Source organism: Prionailurus bengalensis, chromosome B4, assembly GCF_016509475.1.
Source record: "Prionailurus bengalensis isolate Pbe53 chromosome B4, Fcat_Pben_1.1_paternal_pri, whole genome shotgun sequence".
Lineage (NCBI taxonomy): Eukaryota > Metazoa > Chordata > Mammalia > Carnivora > Felidae > Prionailurus > Prionailurus bengalensis.
Window position 1 is genome coordinate 103,391,838 of NC_057358.1, and position 15,492 is coordinate 103,407,329.

At 38.1% G+C, this 15,492-nt stretch overlaps 1 protein-coding gene across 1 annotated transcript in view; it reads left to right on the plus strand.

The window, feature by feature from the left end:
- OTOGL (otogelin like) overlaps positions 1 to 15,492 on the plus strand; it is a 136,585-nt gene that overhangs the window by 36,292 nt on the left and 84,801 nt on the right. Inside the window, exons 16-21 of the mRNA XM_043564287.1 lie at positions 1,359 to 1,568; positions 5,638 to 5,803; positions 6,858 to 6,932; positions 9,484 to 9,536; positions 11,116 to 11,278; positions 15,242 to 15,349. Coding sequence (XP_043420222.1) covers positions 1,359 to 1,568; positions 5,638 to 5,803; positions 6,858 to 6,932; positions 9,484 to 9,536; positions 11,116 to 11,278; positions 15,242 to 15,349 — 775 coding nt within the window. The remainder of the gene's footprint in view (positions 1 to 1,358; positions 1,569 to 5,637; positions 5,804 to 6,857; positions 6,933 to 9,483; positions 9,537 to 11,115; positions 11,279 to 15,241; positions 15,350 to 15,492) is intronic.

Consider the following 15,492-nt stretch of genomic DNA (forward strand, 5'->3'; position numbering starts at 1 on the left):
TTCCTGGGGATTAGAAGAATGCATGCCAACACAATGCTGTTATAGTCTAAGTTACTTATTTTCATATACAGTGCAAAAATACAATACTCAGACAATTACCATGTGTTTCCTTATCAAAATAAGTATATTTAAAATATGCAACAAAATACATTCAGGTGTTTTTTTTTTTCTTTTAAATTCAGGCTAGTTAACATATAGTGCAATATTAGTTTCAGGTGTAGAATTTAGTCACTTCTATACAACACCCTTGTTGTGCTCATCCCAGATGCCCTCCTTAATACCCATCACCTATTTAACCCTTCCCCCCACCCATTTCCCCTCCAGTAACCCTCAGTTTGTTCTCTAGAGTTAAGAGTCTGTTTCTTGGTTTGCCTCTCTTTTTTTTTGGCTCCTGTGTGCATTATCCTGTGTGCATATGGTATTTGTCTTTCTCTAACTGGCTTATTTTGCTTAGCATAATACTCTCTAGTTCCACCCATGTCATTGCAAATGGCAAGATTTCATTCATTTTTACGGATAATTTTTTTTTTTTTTTGGAGAAAGATGGGATCTAGATTGCTGTGTCAAACTTGGTTATTCCTATGATTCTATTTGGTCATTCTGAAGGGAAAATTCAAGAGATTTCAAGAAGTGATTACATAGACCTATATTTCATAGCTTTTAGTATGTGGCCCAACCCCTAATTTCTATTCATTATTCATTTATTCATGCATTCATAGATTCATTTATCAAACATTGTTGTCAGACATTGTGCTCTGTCCATTGTGTCTTGTGCAGACATTGTATTCAATGACTATATGGCAACTGGCATATTACCATTTACCCTAGAGACTTTGTTGGAATGAGATGATTCCCAATCCTTCCTGGATAATTGTGTATTTCAGGGAGTTGCCATAGCATCTACAATCTGGCACCACTATTATTGTGTGTGGCTGTCTGGAGATAAGCCTTCCAATACTCACCAATTCTTTATAGCAGAATTAGGGTGATTTTCTATGATGCTCCTTGGGCAATGGGGTGATTGTGGCCATTTATATTGGCCCTTCTGTAACTCATATTATTCAGGTATAGCACAATATTTTTTTGCTAAAAGATTATTAAATATGGATTCAGTGCTGCCACCAATATTATTATAAGTAAAGATAAACCAACAAAATAGTATAAATGGAAAATATTGGCTCTTGTTGAAAATAATAGGCAATTCAGTACATCTAGGAAAGCAAGATGCTTGGATAGTTCTGGAATTTGGTACTTAAGGGTAAGATCTAGACTACTAAATGAGGTGCTGATGTTTTTGTTGTTGTTGTTGTTATGTATGTATGTATGTATGTATGTATGTATGTATTTTTGTCTTTTAGTTGGATACGCAGCACACTGTGATGTTATCCACCAGGAGCTCTTTGCTCCTTGCCACATCTACATTAGCCCGGGACTATACTCTCAGCTGTGCCGCCATGATGCATGCAAGTGTGGAAGCGCCTGTCTATGCAATGCTCTTGCCCACTATGCCTACCTCTGTGGCCAGCGTGGTATCAGCATCGATTTCAGAGCTCAGATTTCATTCTGTGGTGAGTATGATAATGGCACAGATAAAGATGATCAGATGACACTTTAGAGATTTTTGCGTTGGTAATTACTGTGTTTTTTTCTTTTTAAAAGAAAGGTCAGTGTCGCCTAAGATATTTGGAATATGAGTATAGTGTGCAAACCTGAAAAACAAATGAAATACTTCATTTCTTAAAATTGGATGTATATTGGATAAGACACCAATAATTTTTTTTGCTGTTTTTAATATGAACATTATTAGAGTTGTAACTGCATGGTTTGAGGTATGGAATGGAAATAATGTGAAAAATTAAAAAAATTATCATAGAAATGTCATATCTAAGTATTGGGAAGTATGGAAAAGCATTATGTGATATGGTAACACAGGTGATTTGTAGTTAAATAGGTAAATTATACAACAGGTAATTATCTCATGGTTTTGGTGTCTGTTGTCTCATTCATGGTAGATTGTTTCCTTTCTTTTTCTTTTAAATTAATTAATTAATTAATTAATTAATGACACAGAGAGAGAGAGACAGACAGACAGACAGAGAATCCCAAGCAGGCTCTGCACTGTCAGTGTGGAGCCTGATGGGGGGCTTGAATTCATGAACCGTGAGACTGTGACCTGAGCTGACATCAAGATTGACATCAGATGCTGACATCAGATGCTTAATCAACTGAGCCACCCGGGTGCCCCGACTGTTTCCTTTCTTTATGCGTTCTATAATTTTTTTATGAGTTAATCTTTGTTAATCTACCCTGCCCCTTTTAGTGTCTTTTATGACCTGGATTTTAGGACCATCACTTTCTTCACCCCCTCCCCCTAAATGTTTCATAAAACTTTTTCCTATCACTCCAGGGGTATCGCTGGCCAGTTTTGATATTAATTTCTCAGCTTGGGTTTTCTAAGACAAAAATAATGTCAGTATAAAAGTAATGTAGATGCCTATGCCACACTGTACAGGTTGTAGATCTGGGATTTGATTTCTCAGAGGATAACTTTATTTCATCATAGGCCCCACAGAATTAGAGAAGCTTTCCTGGTATCTTCCTGTACTATGATCAGATTTCTTCTAGTCCGGGAGTTGGCAAATGACACCCTTCGGCTTTCTATGTTTTTGTAAATAAAGAGTATTGCCCATAGGTTTACACATTGTCAATGGCTGCTTTTGAGCTACAAGGGCAGAGTTGAATAGCTGTGACAGAGACAGTATGACCTGCAAAGCTGAGGCCATTTACCATTTGGCCCTTTACAGAAAAAGTTTGCTGATCTCTCCTCTAGTACAGTTCTTTTTTTTTTTTTATTTTATTTTTTTTTTTTTTTTGTTTTTTGTTTTTGTTTTTTTTTTTTTTTGAAATTTATTGACAAATTGGTTTCCATACAACACCCAGTGCTCATCCCAAAAGGTGCCCTCCTCAATACCCATCACCCACCCTCTCCTCCCTCCCACCCCCCATCAACCCTCAGTTTGTTCTCAGTTTTTAACAGTCTCTTATGCTTTGGCTCTCTCCCATTCTAACCTCTTTTTTTTTTTTTTTTCCTTCCCCTCCCCCATGGGTTCCTGTTAAGTTTCTCAGGATCCACATAAGAGTGAGACCATATGGTATCTGTCTTTCTCTGTATGGCTTATTTCACTTAGCATCACACTCTCCAGTTCCATCCACGTTGCTACAAAAGGCCATATTTCATTTTTTCTCATTGCCATGTAATATTCCATTGTGTATATAAACCACAATTTCTTTATCCATTCATCAGTTGATGGACATTTAGGCTCTTTCCATAATTTGGCTATTGTTGAGAGTGCTGCTATGAACATTGGGGTACAAGTGGCCCTATGCATCAGTGCTCCTGTATCCCTTGGATAAATTCCTAGCAGTGCTATTGCTGGGTCATAGGGTAGGTCTATTTTTAATTTTCTGAGGAACCTCCACACTGCTTTCCAGAGCGGCTGCACCAATTTGCATTCCCACCAACAGTGCAAGAGGGTTCCCGTTTCTCCACATCCTCTCCAGCATCTATAGTCTCCTGATTTGTTCATTTTGGCCACTCTGACTGGCGTGAGGTGATACCTGAGTGTGGTTTTGATTTGTATTTCCCTGATAAGGAGCGACGCTGAACATCTTTTCATGTGTCTGTTGGCCATCCGGATGTCTTCTTTAGAGAAGTGTCTATTCATGTTTTCTGCCCATTTCTTCACTGGGTTATTTGTTTTTCGGGTGTGGAGTTTGGTGAGCTCTTTATAGATTTTGGATGCTAGCCCTTTGTCCGATATGTCATTTGCGAATATCTTTTCCCATTCCGTTGGTTGCCTTTTAGTTTTGTTGGTTGTTTCCTTTGCTGTGCAGAAGCTTTTTATCTTCATAAGGTCCCAGTAATTCACTTTTGCTTTTAATTCCCTTGCCTTTGGGGATGTGTCGAGTAAGAGATTGCTACGGCTGAGATCAGAGAGGTCTTTTCCTGCTTTCTCCTCTAAGGTTTTGATGGTTTCCTGTCTCACATTCAGGTCCTTTATCCATTTTGAGTTTATTTTTGTGAATGGTGTGAGAAAGTGGTCTAGTTTCAACCTTCTGCATGTTGCTGTCCAGTTCTCCCAGCACCATTTGTTAAAGAGGCTGTCTTTTTTCCATTGGATGTTCTTTCCTGCTTTGTCAAAGATGAGTTGGCCATACGTTTGTGGGTCTAGTTCTGGGGTTTCTATTCTATTCCATTGGTCTATGTGTCTGTTTTGGTGCCAATACCATGCTGTCTTGATGATGACAGCTTTGTAGTAGAGGCTAAAGTCTGGGATTGTGATGCCTCCTGCTTTGGTCTTCTTCTTCAAAATTCCTTTGGCTATTCGGGGCCTTTTGTGGTTCCATATGAATTTTAGGATTGCTCCTCTAGTACAGTTCTAAGCTGAGGACCCGAGTGTCCAAATTAAAGTTCTCCCAGTTCCTCCCTTGCTTTGTGAAGGATAAGCTCTCATTTTCTTTTCCACATGAGTTAAATGTAAGGCTCAAGATTACCTGGACCCATTATCCCTCTTTCCTCTAAATTCTGGATTTTATTTCCCTCTTCTCATGTGGTACCTGAGGAGATGAGCCCTCCCCCATTGTTTTCTTCACAAGATCGGTTATACATTTAACATAATTTCAATTATGTTTTATCCAGCATTTTCTAGGTTTTATTTTTAAAGGTGTGTTTTTAGATTATTTTCATTTGCCTAATTTTGGTTTGGTCTAAAGAGATATTGGAAAGATTTAGAAAAAAAGTATGAACACAATTCAGATAGTGAAAAGTAAAAGCTATGAGTATGGATCATTTAAGTCAAGTTTTGCCTTATTTGTAGGAGACTTACAGTTTACTTAGGTTTAAATAATGTCACCAGCAAGATGATGTCAATATAGCAGTGAATACATCTACAATGTGACATCAGGAAGGTTATTTGGACATGTAAAATACCTTAAATATTAAAAAATATGGTATAGTCTATTAAAGACTGTTAGGGAATGTCACATTAAAACCGTTTCAAAAGAGGATACGTCTGTTCCACTCCTGTTGAGGCAAATACAGTTGATCATTGAACAACGTGGGAGTGAGGGGCACTGATCTCCCACCCACCCACAGTCAAAAACCGCTATAATTTTTGACTCTCCCGAACACTTAGCTACTAATCACTTACTCTTACCCACAAGTCTTTCTGATAATATAAACAGTCAATAAACACACATTTTGTGTATGTATTATGTAGTATATTCTTACAATAAAATAAGCTAGAGAAAAGAATGTTAAAATCATAAAGAAAAGAAAATACATACACTACTATTCTGTATTTGTTGAAAAAAATCCAAGTGTAGGTAGACGAACGCACATAGTTCAAACCTGTGTTGTTCAAGGGTCAGTTGTAAGCATTTTATTTATTTATTTGCTTATTTATCTATCTGCTTATTTGTTTATTGTTTCTGTTCCAAGCCTCTATAATGTTCTAAGCTTATTGATGTAATATATCTTTGTTTTTCATAACTTATGTCTATCATAGACCTAGAACCCAGCGTAAATGCCTCCGTACCCTGTGACAATTCTTCTCAACTGATGCTCCTTCGTCCTAGGGGTCGTGTGTCAGAAGGGAATGCTGTACCATCACTGCTCTTCCTTCTGCCGCCGCTCCTGCACAACTCTCGCTGCCCCTGAGCAGTGTAACGATGACTGTGCAGAGGGCTGCAACTGTCCTGAAGGCAAATACTATGAAGACACGCTTAGCTTTTGCGTGCCCATGTAAGTCACCGGAATGGGTGGGCAGGATCCAGTGTTTCTCTCTCCTTTTTCCCAACAGGTTAAATGGAGTTTCATGCTTGTTTCATTTCTCTCTCTCTCTTTTTTTCAAATTTGATTGACTCAGCACCATTTACTGGAAAATAAATTTTCTCCACTATTTTTTTTTAATTTTTTTTTCAACGTTTATTTATTTTTGGGACAGAGAGAGACAGAGCATGAACGGGGGAGGGGCAGAGAGAGAGGGAGACACAGAATCGGAAACAGGCTCCAGGCTCTGAGCCATCAGCCCAGAACCTGACGCGGGGCTCAAACTCCCGGACCGTGAGATGGTGACCTGGCTGAAGTCGAACGCTTAACCGACTGCGCCACCCAGGCGCCCCATAAATTTTCTCCACTATTGAACAGCTACTTTTCCCTAAAATAAGTGTGCGTATATGCAAAGATCTGCATGTGAGTTGTTTCATTAATGTTTCTTAATGTCTTTACCTTTACTTACTTGTTTTTTTTTTTAACCCTGTACATGTTTACTAGCCGCAGGAAGAGCTAAGAAATGTGATGGTTCATCCCAAAGTTTATTTCTACTTGTTTTAACCATATCAAAATTAATAACAAAGTTTGTTTCACAGTCAAATGACAGTGCTTTTAGGAGCAAGATTGGACTGTCTATCAGGACTCAGAAATTCCTCCGATCTCATGTGAGATATAGGCTTTTGTCTTATAAGCTGAAATGATGTCTCAATTGTTTTTCTCTGAAGTGCATTCAGGGACTTTTTTTTTTTTTTGCAACAGAAACAACACAGTCTGTACTGTGACTAAGACGTTACAGAATTTGTACTATAGAAAATACAATCTGGAAGTACACAGGACTCCAGATGTAACCAGTTCCTACCATTCATATAACAGAATTGCATGCCAGCTGCTAGAATAATGTCATCTTTAGAGTATGCCTCAGAGTTACCAATTCAGAGCATAATGTCTGCTTGATTTTAGTGTTTTTTTTTTAAATTAATATCTTATTTTATTAACTTAACCTTTTTTTTTTTTATTATTACAGATTTCACTGCCGGTGTCACTATAGGGGCAGCGTTTATCAACCTGGGGAACTCATCCCAACACCGTCGGGCTTATGGTAGATTTTAATGATGGGGATGTACTTGACAACATGTACTAATACAATTTTTTAATCAAAACTGTAAATTTAAATGTGACTTCTGTAATTTCAAATATACAGATAACTTTAATGTGGCCTTTTAGGCCATATATTTTTAAAATTTTTAATGTTTTATTTTTATTTTTGAGAGACAGAGAGAGAGACAGAGAGACAGAGCACAAGTGGGGGAGGGCAGAAAGTGAGGGAGACAGAAGCAGGCTCCAGGCTCTGCGCTGTCTGCACAGAGCCCGATGTGGGGCTTGAACCCATGAACCATGACATCATGACCTGAGTCGATGTCAGACGCTTAACCAACTGAGCCCCTCAGGAACCCCTAAGCCATATATCTCTTACATTTCAGCAGGGAATGCCCAAGTCTTATGCTCATAACTGCAGAAAACAGTTACGAATTGAAGCAACATGGAAGCCCTTTAATTAATTTGGTTCTCAGATAGAAGTATGGCAAGTTGCTGAGAGGTTTCAGTTGGCCTGAACCACATCACACACTGGAGTCAGTGAACCCCCTCCTTAGTGACGTCGATCCTAGTGAGATAACACTTATTCATGGCTAACACGCTTTCCTGTTGTAACCTGTTGGTTGAAAATGAGGACACATCCATGCAGCAGTCCACACTTACTTTCATCCAACTCCTAAGCTCCCTCTTTCAGTGGCACCAGAGGAACACCTGACAGAAGATAATAGTAACAGTAATGATAATAATAATGTTACCTGGCCGTTTCCATGCACGTTCTGCAGTCCTGGTGCCATTCTACACGTTTTATGTCTATTACTAAAACACTCATCACTGTACCCCTAAGAGATTGGCACTGTTGCTTTAGCCCCAGTGTACAGGTGAGGAAAATGAGGCACAGGCAGTTAAACAACTTGGGAACAGAGCCGATTTTCAATTCTGGGGAACCTGGCTCTGCAGTGCTTGCTCCATTGACCACTTTGCTCGGCAGCTTATTTTGTATCTATGGCAGAATGCTGTTTATGGTCAATTTACCTTTGTTGTTGTCTCCATCTCCCTTCCTACTACCCCTCGATCAAGACACAAAGGCAACCTGCGCTTGAATCTTCCTCTTCTAGGTTTTGCTACCGGCCAGTTTCCCAAACTAATTTGGGAGCCATTTTTGACTTTTTCCTCCTGCTCAACATTTCCAGCCAGTAACTGCCAACCACAGTGGACTTTTTACTTTCTGGATATGGGTGAAATTCCTTCCCTCATTCCCAACCCTACTTGCTAGCAATGTCTCTCACTGTCTCTTTTTTGGACATTTCCACCTGGTTTTCTTGCCTCTAGTCTTGCCCCCTTCCACATTACCTCAGTGTTATATCTGTTTAGAATTTAAAGTAATTGGATTTATTTCAGTAAACTTGGCAAAAGGAACCATCCCACCTCAATAAGGAAAAAAAAATCCATTAGTGTAGTGACCTCACATACCGTTCCTCTCAAAAAGCCTATGTCCCAGAGAGAGTATGATACGGAAGACCAGGATCTGTGCCCTGAGATCTGTATGTCTCAGTTCCTCTCTGTCATGCACAGTGTGAGTATATCATAGCTCTGAGTGTCATCTCAGTGTTACATGATGCATAAGCATAGTTTTCATGTGATATGGCCATGTATGTTAGTCTGCTTCTTCATCTGGGCTCAAATATAGAACACATGATCTGGTCCAAAGCTGAAGTAAAAACTGTCTATGTTGGAGTTATTCAGAAATGATGTGTTTGTTTCCTATCTTGATTTCTTCTTTACATTGAGATATAATTAAGTGATACCTTCTTAAGGGATTTTCAAGATTAATCTTGCTTGATTTGCTTTGCCGTATGCCCTGAATTTAGATCCTAATTGGCAAGGAGAATGTGACTCCATTCTATCTTCAACATTGCTGCCAGAATGAGTTTTCTAGAATTGGAACCAACCATATTACTTCTCCACTTAAGGTCTCCGGGATAAATAAAGTCTTAGCGTCTTAATGGAGGTGGCCTTTGCCTCTTTGCCACCTACGTCTCCTGTCACTTCTTGCGTTGTACTGTGTTACACGGAACACCGTTCTACCACATGTGGCTTTGTACCACATCTCCTCTGAGTGTCATAGCCTTCCTGCTTTATCCATATCATAACCTCCAGCCATTCTTTAAAACTGTCCCGACTTTACCTTCTTTGACTGTCTTGATGTCAGTTGCCAACAGATTTTAAGACATTTTTCTGTGCTTTACTTCTGTATGTTAAACATATTTCCATGTTGCATATGTCTCACTGCATAAATTATTTATTTATATGTCTTCCTTTCTTATTAGAACATAAGCACTTGGATAAAGGCTATGACTTTCAGTTTTTGTATCCCCCATGCCCATTGCAGTGTCCCACACATACATGTTTGATAAATATTGAACTGAAATAGCTCTCTTCAGTGTTGGAGCTGAAGTTTGGATCAAGCTAAGCCAAACACTTATTTGATTGTTTTTGAAATACAGAAAAAACTGAGTTGTGGCTTCATGAATTAACTATTTGTTTGCTTCTACTAGCCAGTGTTCAAATGGGACTGTGAAATGTGATGAGCCAGCAACACCCTCTACTGGTAAGATCTAGTAGATGTTCTCCTTAAAGAGAATGCAGCTCCAACACTGCTGCCATTTTTCTGGAAATCAAAAATCCATCACAGCCTTCCTTGCCAATGTGCATGAATATAGTCTTGGGAATATTCCTCAATATGGTGCTCCAGTGCTTCCTAACTTTTTTCACTTTCATAATTATAATAATTGTAGGACATCCTGGGGTGACCTTGCAAGGCTGCTGAGGGGCAGAGCTGATCGACCTAGGGGATGTTGTTGCCTAGATGCTGCCTACCCCAGAACCACCTCAGGTGCATGGAGGGCTTTAGGCATATGTATCCAGGTACCTGTTGAAACCCACTTGTGGAGCAGTAATTGCCAAACTAGACCAGGACTTCTCAGATTTAATGCGTACACAATCACCTGGGGACCTTGGTAAAACATTAATTCTGATCCAGCAAGTCAGGGATGATGTCTGAGACTCTACATCTCTGCTTATGACCAAGGTGATGTCATTGCCACTGGTTCTTGGACTCTAGGACTAGCAGCCATTAATGAAAAATGTCTTCTAAGATGACATCTACTTCCATCTCTATTTAGAATCCCACTTAACACTTGCTAATCATTCCTGAAAATCCTATCTATTAGGGCACCCTATAAATTATTTATTTTCACCATAATGCCTCAAATTTTTAGTTACTGTTCAGAAATTCTAGGGAAATCATAAACAACACTACTTTCATTGCTTATAACAGATAGCGTCTAGACTGATAAAAAGGAGCTATTGTTTTGTTATTTATTTGCATGGTCTTGTATATGCTATTATAAATTAGCCTTGATTTATAAGCCCTGGATTTGCATAATGATAAGGATTCAAGCTATCTAGAAGCTATCTAGGCTTCCTTACAGGGTATGTTCAAGGACCACACATACTCAGTAACAACTGGGCCATCCTTTTCTTGTCCCATTTGCTTCAGTGTGGCTGAGAATAAAGAGGGGAAAATCCAGGTGGCCAGACTTCTCACAGAGGAATGCACAAGATTTGATCCTATTGGCCCCAAACAAGGGAGCTTGTTTAATCCCTCTGAGCCCAAAAACTTTCTGGAAGAATATGTAGCCCTTACCCTGTCTATAATTATGTTTACTTCTGCACTTCTACAGTATAGTGAGGATTGATATAAATAATGACTCAGAGGTGGAGCAAGATCTAAAAGTATTATGTGTTCATTGTAAATACACAGCTTTGTAAGAGCTTCAGTGTATTATATTACCAGTCCCTCCAAAATTGAAAATGTATGTTTGGATTAATCAAAATACCCTGTTTCTTGACCTCAGAAAATTACATAATTATTGCTTTGGGGAAGGCAGTTAAGATTTTCAAACTCAAAATAGGTTTTAAACATTTAAGAGACAAAAGAGTCTTCCTAGAAAAGGTTTGTAAGCTCCTCAAACAAACATTACAGAGTCAGAGCATCAGCTAATAATAACTGGTAAGATATTCTATGGTGAATTCTGCTTTGATGACAAATGCATGTCAATATGGTTATTTGTCTGTGGAGGAAATACAATGCTAAGGGTATTTTATCTGGTCCTTTTTCTCTAAAGTTCATGCCTGTCCCGAGGGAAAAGTGTATTTTGACTGCAGATTTCCTGACCCTGAATTGCCAGCTGGTGGTGTAAATTGTGAGACTACGTGCGCAAACCTGGCCATGAACTTCACTTGCGCCCCATCCTCACCCTGTATAAGTGGCTGTGTTTGTGCTCCAGGGTAAGTCTCTTTTAAAAAAAAATAGAGCATTCAGGATTTGACAGAAAATGCAAGAGCTCTTAATAACATTATTTATAAACATAGCTAAAATTGTTGATCTGCCTGGTGGTTAACTTTGAGTTGGTAACTAGGGGACTATTGTAATTATTTTGTTATACTCATGTAATATATCACATATGTTATATTTGAAATACTACATACGACGTATAACAAATGATTCAATATGTCACACATATGTTATATATACAATATTATTAAAGTAATACAAAGAATTGAGGAGAGGATTCATATCAGGATGGACTTGGCATTTATCTCCTGGTTTAACTGAAATTTTGGGAAAGTGATAGTGACCCAGTGTCCATTCAAAATACTTTAAGTGCATATCTTTTGTATATTCTGTGGTGCTGTTAATGTCATTGAAGTTAAGTTATAATAGTGATGCTAATGTTTTATTTAATAGATGTTACAGAAACTGGTGTGTTGAGGCTACATAGGGCAGTGGGTAATAGTGGGAACTCTGGCTTCAAACACACCAGAGTTCAAATCCCAGCTCTGCTGACGTTGGCTGAGTGATTATTCCGCAAGTTTCTTTTAAGCTGTTAGGTTTGTGAGATATGGTGTGTGTCTACTACTATCTTTGTAATTTCTTTAGTGGCAGTAATACCTTGTACACAGGAAAAGCACATACAGAATCTGGCAGCTATCAGCTTCTTCACAGGCACATATAACATCTGGTCTCACTGGCCCTCCGTCTTCTGGTAGTGAATTGAGGCAGTGCATAGAGAGAGGCCACCTAAGGCAAACAGGTCACCCATTCTTCCTTGGTGAATATATTCACACAGAGGGATTCCTGAGCTCAGTTTGTGTAAACCATGAGCAAAGAAGAAAGAGGTTTTGTGGTCTGTTTCTCAAGAGAGTTGCATTTGTCTAAATGGTCCCCATCTGGAATAGGTAAAAGAGTCAAGTGACTTGGGAATGTACCAATCTCTTTAGAAAGGAAGGACATAAGAGATTGAAAGAACGACTGCCCATGCATGGGAAAATAAAGGCAGGTAAAAATCAAGTTATAGAGCAGCTGAGCGAGGAAGACATTTTAGTAAAAAGGGCAAGGGAGATATAACTATTATTATGCTAAAATAATTGAAACCTACAACATTGCTTCATTTATTTGATTTGATTGTGACTCAAGGATGTATGGATGATTAGATAAAGCTGCATCCTAATTTTGTTTGCAGCTGATGCCATTATTTATTTATTGTTATCTATTTACTGTTACCTTTGACTTTTAGTTCAACAATGATTTATTTATTTACTTGTCTAACTTCATTACAAAAATTAAAGAAATTTTCTCCCACCTTGTCGTCTTATATTGAAGTAAATATAGTTGGAATTAACTGAGGCCTCTGAATGATTTGGAAATAACTTTATTACATAGAACTTTCTGTTATAAAGCTATTCATGGTAATACTATTTGGATTGTCTTCCATATGATCTTGGCTGGCTTATTTTAGGGCAATAAACCTGGTGTCACCAGTTTTCGTGGAGCTCGTCATCATGACAGCAATTTATCGAGTCTGAAAAATCCTCAGACCTCAGCTTAGAAATCACTGTGGATTAAAGAAATAGAAAGTAACAGAGTGGAAAGAGTCATACAGAAATGGGTTCAAATATTGGCTCTCCTTATTGGCTGAAGTATCTCAGGGCAAGTGACTTAACCACCTGGAATCTCAGTTTCCTCTTTTTTAAAATGTACATACAAATATCTATTTCATGGGGGTGGAGTATGTGCAGTGTACCATCATACGGTACTCATGTGTGGCACACTGTGTTGAGCTACCGTGTCGTAGGGGGGCGCTACTAAAATACATTTATACGATGACAACAGAATCTACCTTATGGGATTGTCACTAGGTTTAGGGGAGTTAGTGCTCTATTTAAAGTGGTTAGAACAGTGTCTGGGCCATGGAAAGCACTCAAAAATATTAGTTTGTGCTGTTGATTTTATTATCTTTGCAAGACATTTAATGAAGTACTTGCATTGGAAGATTCATTGCGATGAAATGAAGTAAAGGTATTTATAAATTTCTATGTATAGGGAGTGTGGGACGTAAAAGATTGCACTAAACTAAGTCTTAAATGATGAGAAGTTTTTCAGGAGGAGCAAGGGAGGAGAAGGGTTTTCTAGGCAGAGGAGACATGGCAACACCCAAGGAAAGTGGCTAGAAGTTTGGGAGGGTTGAGCTGAGAAAATGCAGACTGTAGGACTCTGTTGTCTGGAGGGAGAAATCTAAATGAGATAACACAGCATTTATAGAGGTAGGTTCATTTATTCACCTTCACTCAACAACTGAGTGTCTGGTATTATGCTAGACATTGGGACGCAATCATCAAGATACTCATGGTCTTCCCCAGTGGAGCCTGAAGTCTAACGGACAACATGTACATTGAATAAGGAGTTACAGTGCTGTGCTAGAAGAGATGTGAGAGTGAAAGCAGAGAAGGAAACAAATGGCATCATTTCTATTCGAGAGAAGAGGCAAGAATTCAGGATTCCTGACTTCTGTGTTAATTTTGATAGCATTGAATTATAACATTTTATTTTATTTTTGAAAAATTAAAATATTAAAATAATTTTATTTTTGAGAGAGAGAGAGAGAGAGAGACAAAGTGTGAGTAGGAGAGGAGTAGAGAGAGAGGGAGACACAGACTCTGAAGCAGGCTCCAGGCTCTGAGCTGTCAGCATACGGCCCGATGCGGGGCTCAAACTCCTGAGTCATGAGATCATGACCTGAGCTGAAGTCGGACACTTAACCCACTGAGCCACCCCAGCGCCCCTGAATTATAACATTTTAAAGCAAATTCAGAAAAAATCTTCATATAGTTTGTCTATTTTTAGTAGCTATTTGTTTTTATTAGTTTGCCATTATTTTTTTGATAGAGAGCGCGCATGAGGGGTGGGGACAGAGGAAGAGAGAGAGGGAATCTTAAGCAGGCACCATGCTCAGCTCTCAAGCTCACAACTGTGAGATCATGAGCTGAGCCGAAATCAAGAGTCGGATGAGCCACCCACTTGCCCCTTAAATTATTATATTATAGTTATATTATTATAATTTAATTTGTATTAGTAATATTTTATTATTGTTTATGAAATAAATTCTTGAGAAAAGATTTTAAGAATATTGAAAAATATATGTATATATTTATATTAAGGTATTGGAATATATATCATATACAATATGTATTTAATCTTCATATCAAAATATTTTGAAAATACAACAAAGTTAATTCTCATTGAGATTATAAGATTTAATTTTATATTTCATAGATACTTGAAGATACTTTTTTGTGGGATAATCTTTCAAGAAGGAAATAACACATCAAAGGAAACCAGCAATCAAAGTTTATGTAAATAACCAACAATGTGAAACACTTGATGTAATGCTTTTTATTCAAAACACATCTTAACTAAATTCTCATGCTTTTAAATTTAAGCACTTCCATAAGGAGCTTTTGATTACTCTCTCTGTCCTGCAACAGAAAATGTTATCTCACAATTTACTATTTTATTGAAAAATCGTTAGACCCCACAGATTGTTTTCTTTTAAGTAGCAAATATTAATAAAAGGAGCCCTCACTTATTCTTTAAATGTTCTTTTCAGAATAGCTCACTGTCACCAGAAATTTAAGCTTCTGTTTTTGTTTTATGGTGCTAAGCAATACCAAAAAGGTTAAAATATTGCATCCAATCACTTGCCTGGCATTTTATTTACTACCATGATAGGCAAGGTACTGTGTGAAAAGAGGGAGATAAAGATTAGATCTGACCCCATCATAGGTCAGATGGAACATACCTGTGGCAGCTGTAAGGAACATAGATGGTGTTGAATATGACAAGATTGCTGATTTTTTAAAAACTGAAATCAGTAGTTTATACTAAATAGTATTTACTTCTTCACTGGGAAGAATGGCAGAGCACAAAGGAAAGTGTTATGTTCCTGAAAGCTGTCCATGCATCTGGAAAGATTGGGAGTACCTCTCGGGAGAAGTGATTGCTACACCATGTTATACCTGGTAATGAGATCCATTTATTTCACAACGTTTTTCCTAAGCAATTGTATTTGATCATTTTGTATTTACTTAATGTGACTGACTTCAGCAACAAAACAAATCAAGGCGGAGTAAATAAGATTTTAAAGGCATTCAGGAGTTGGTGG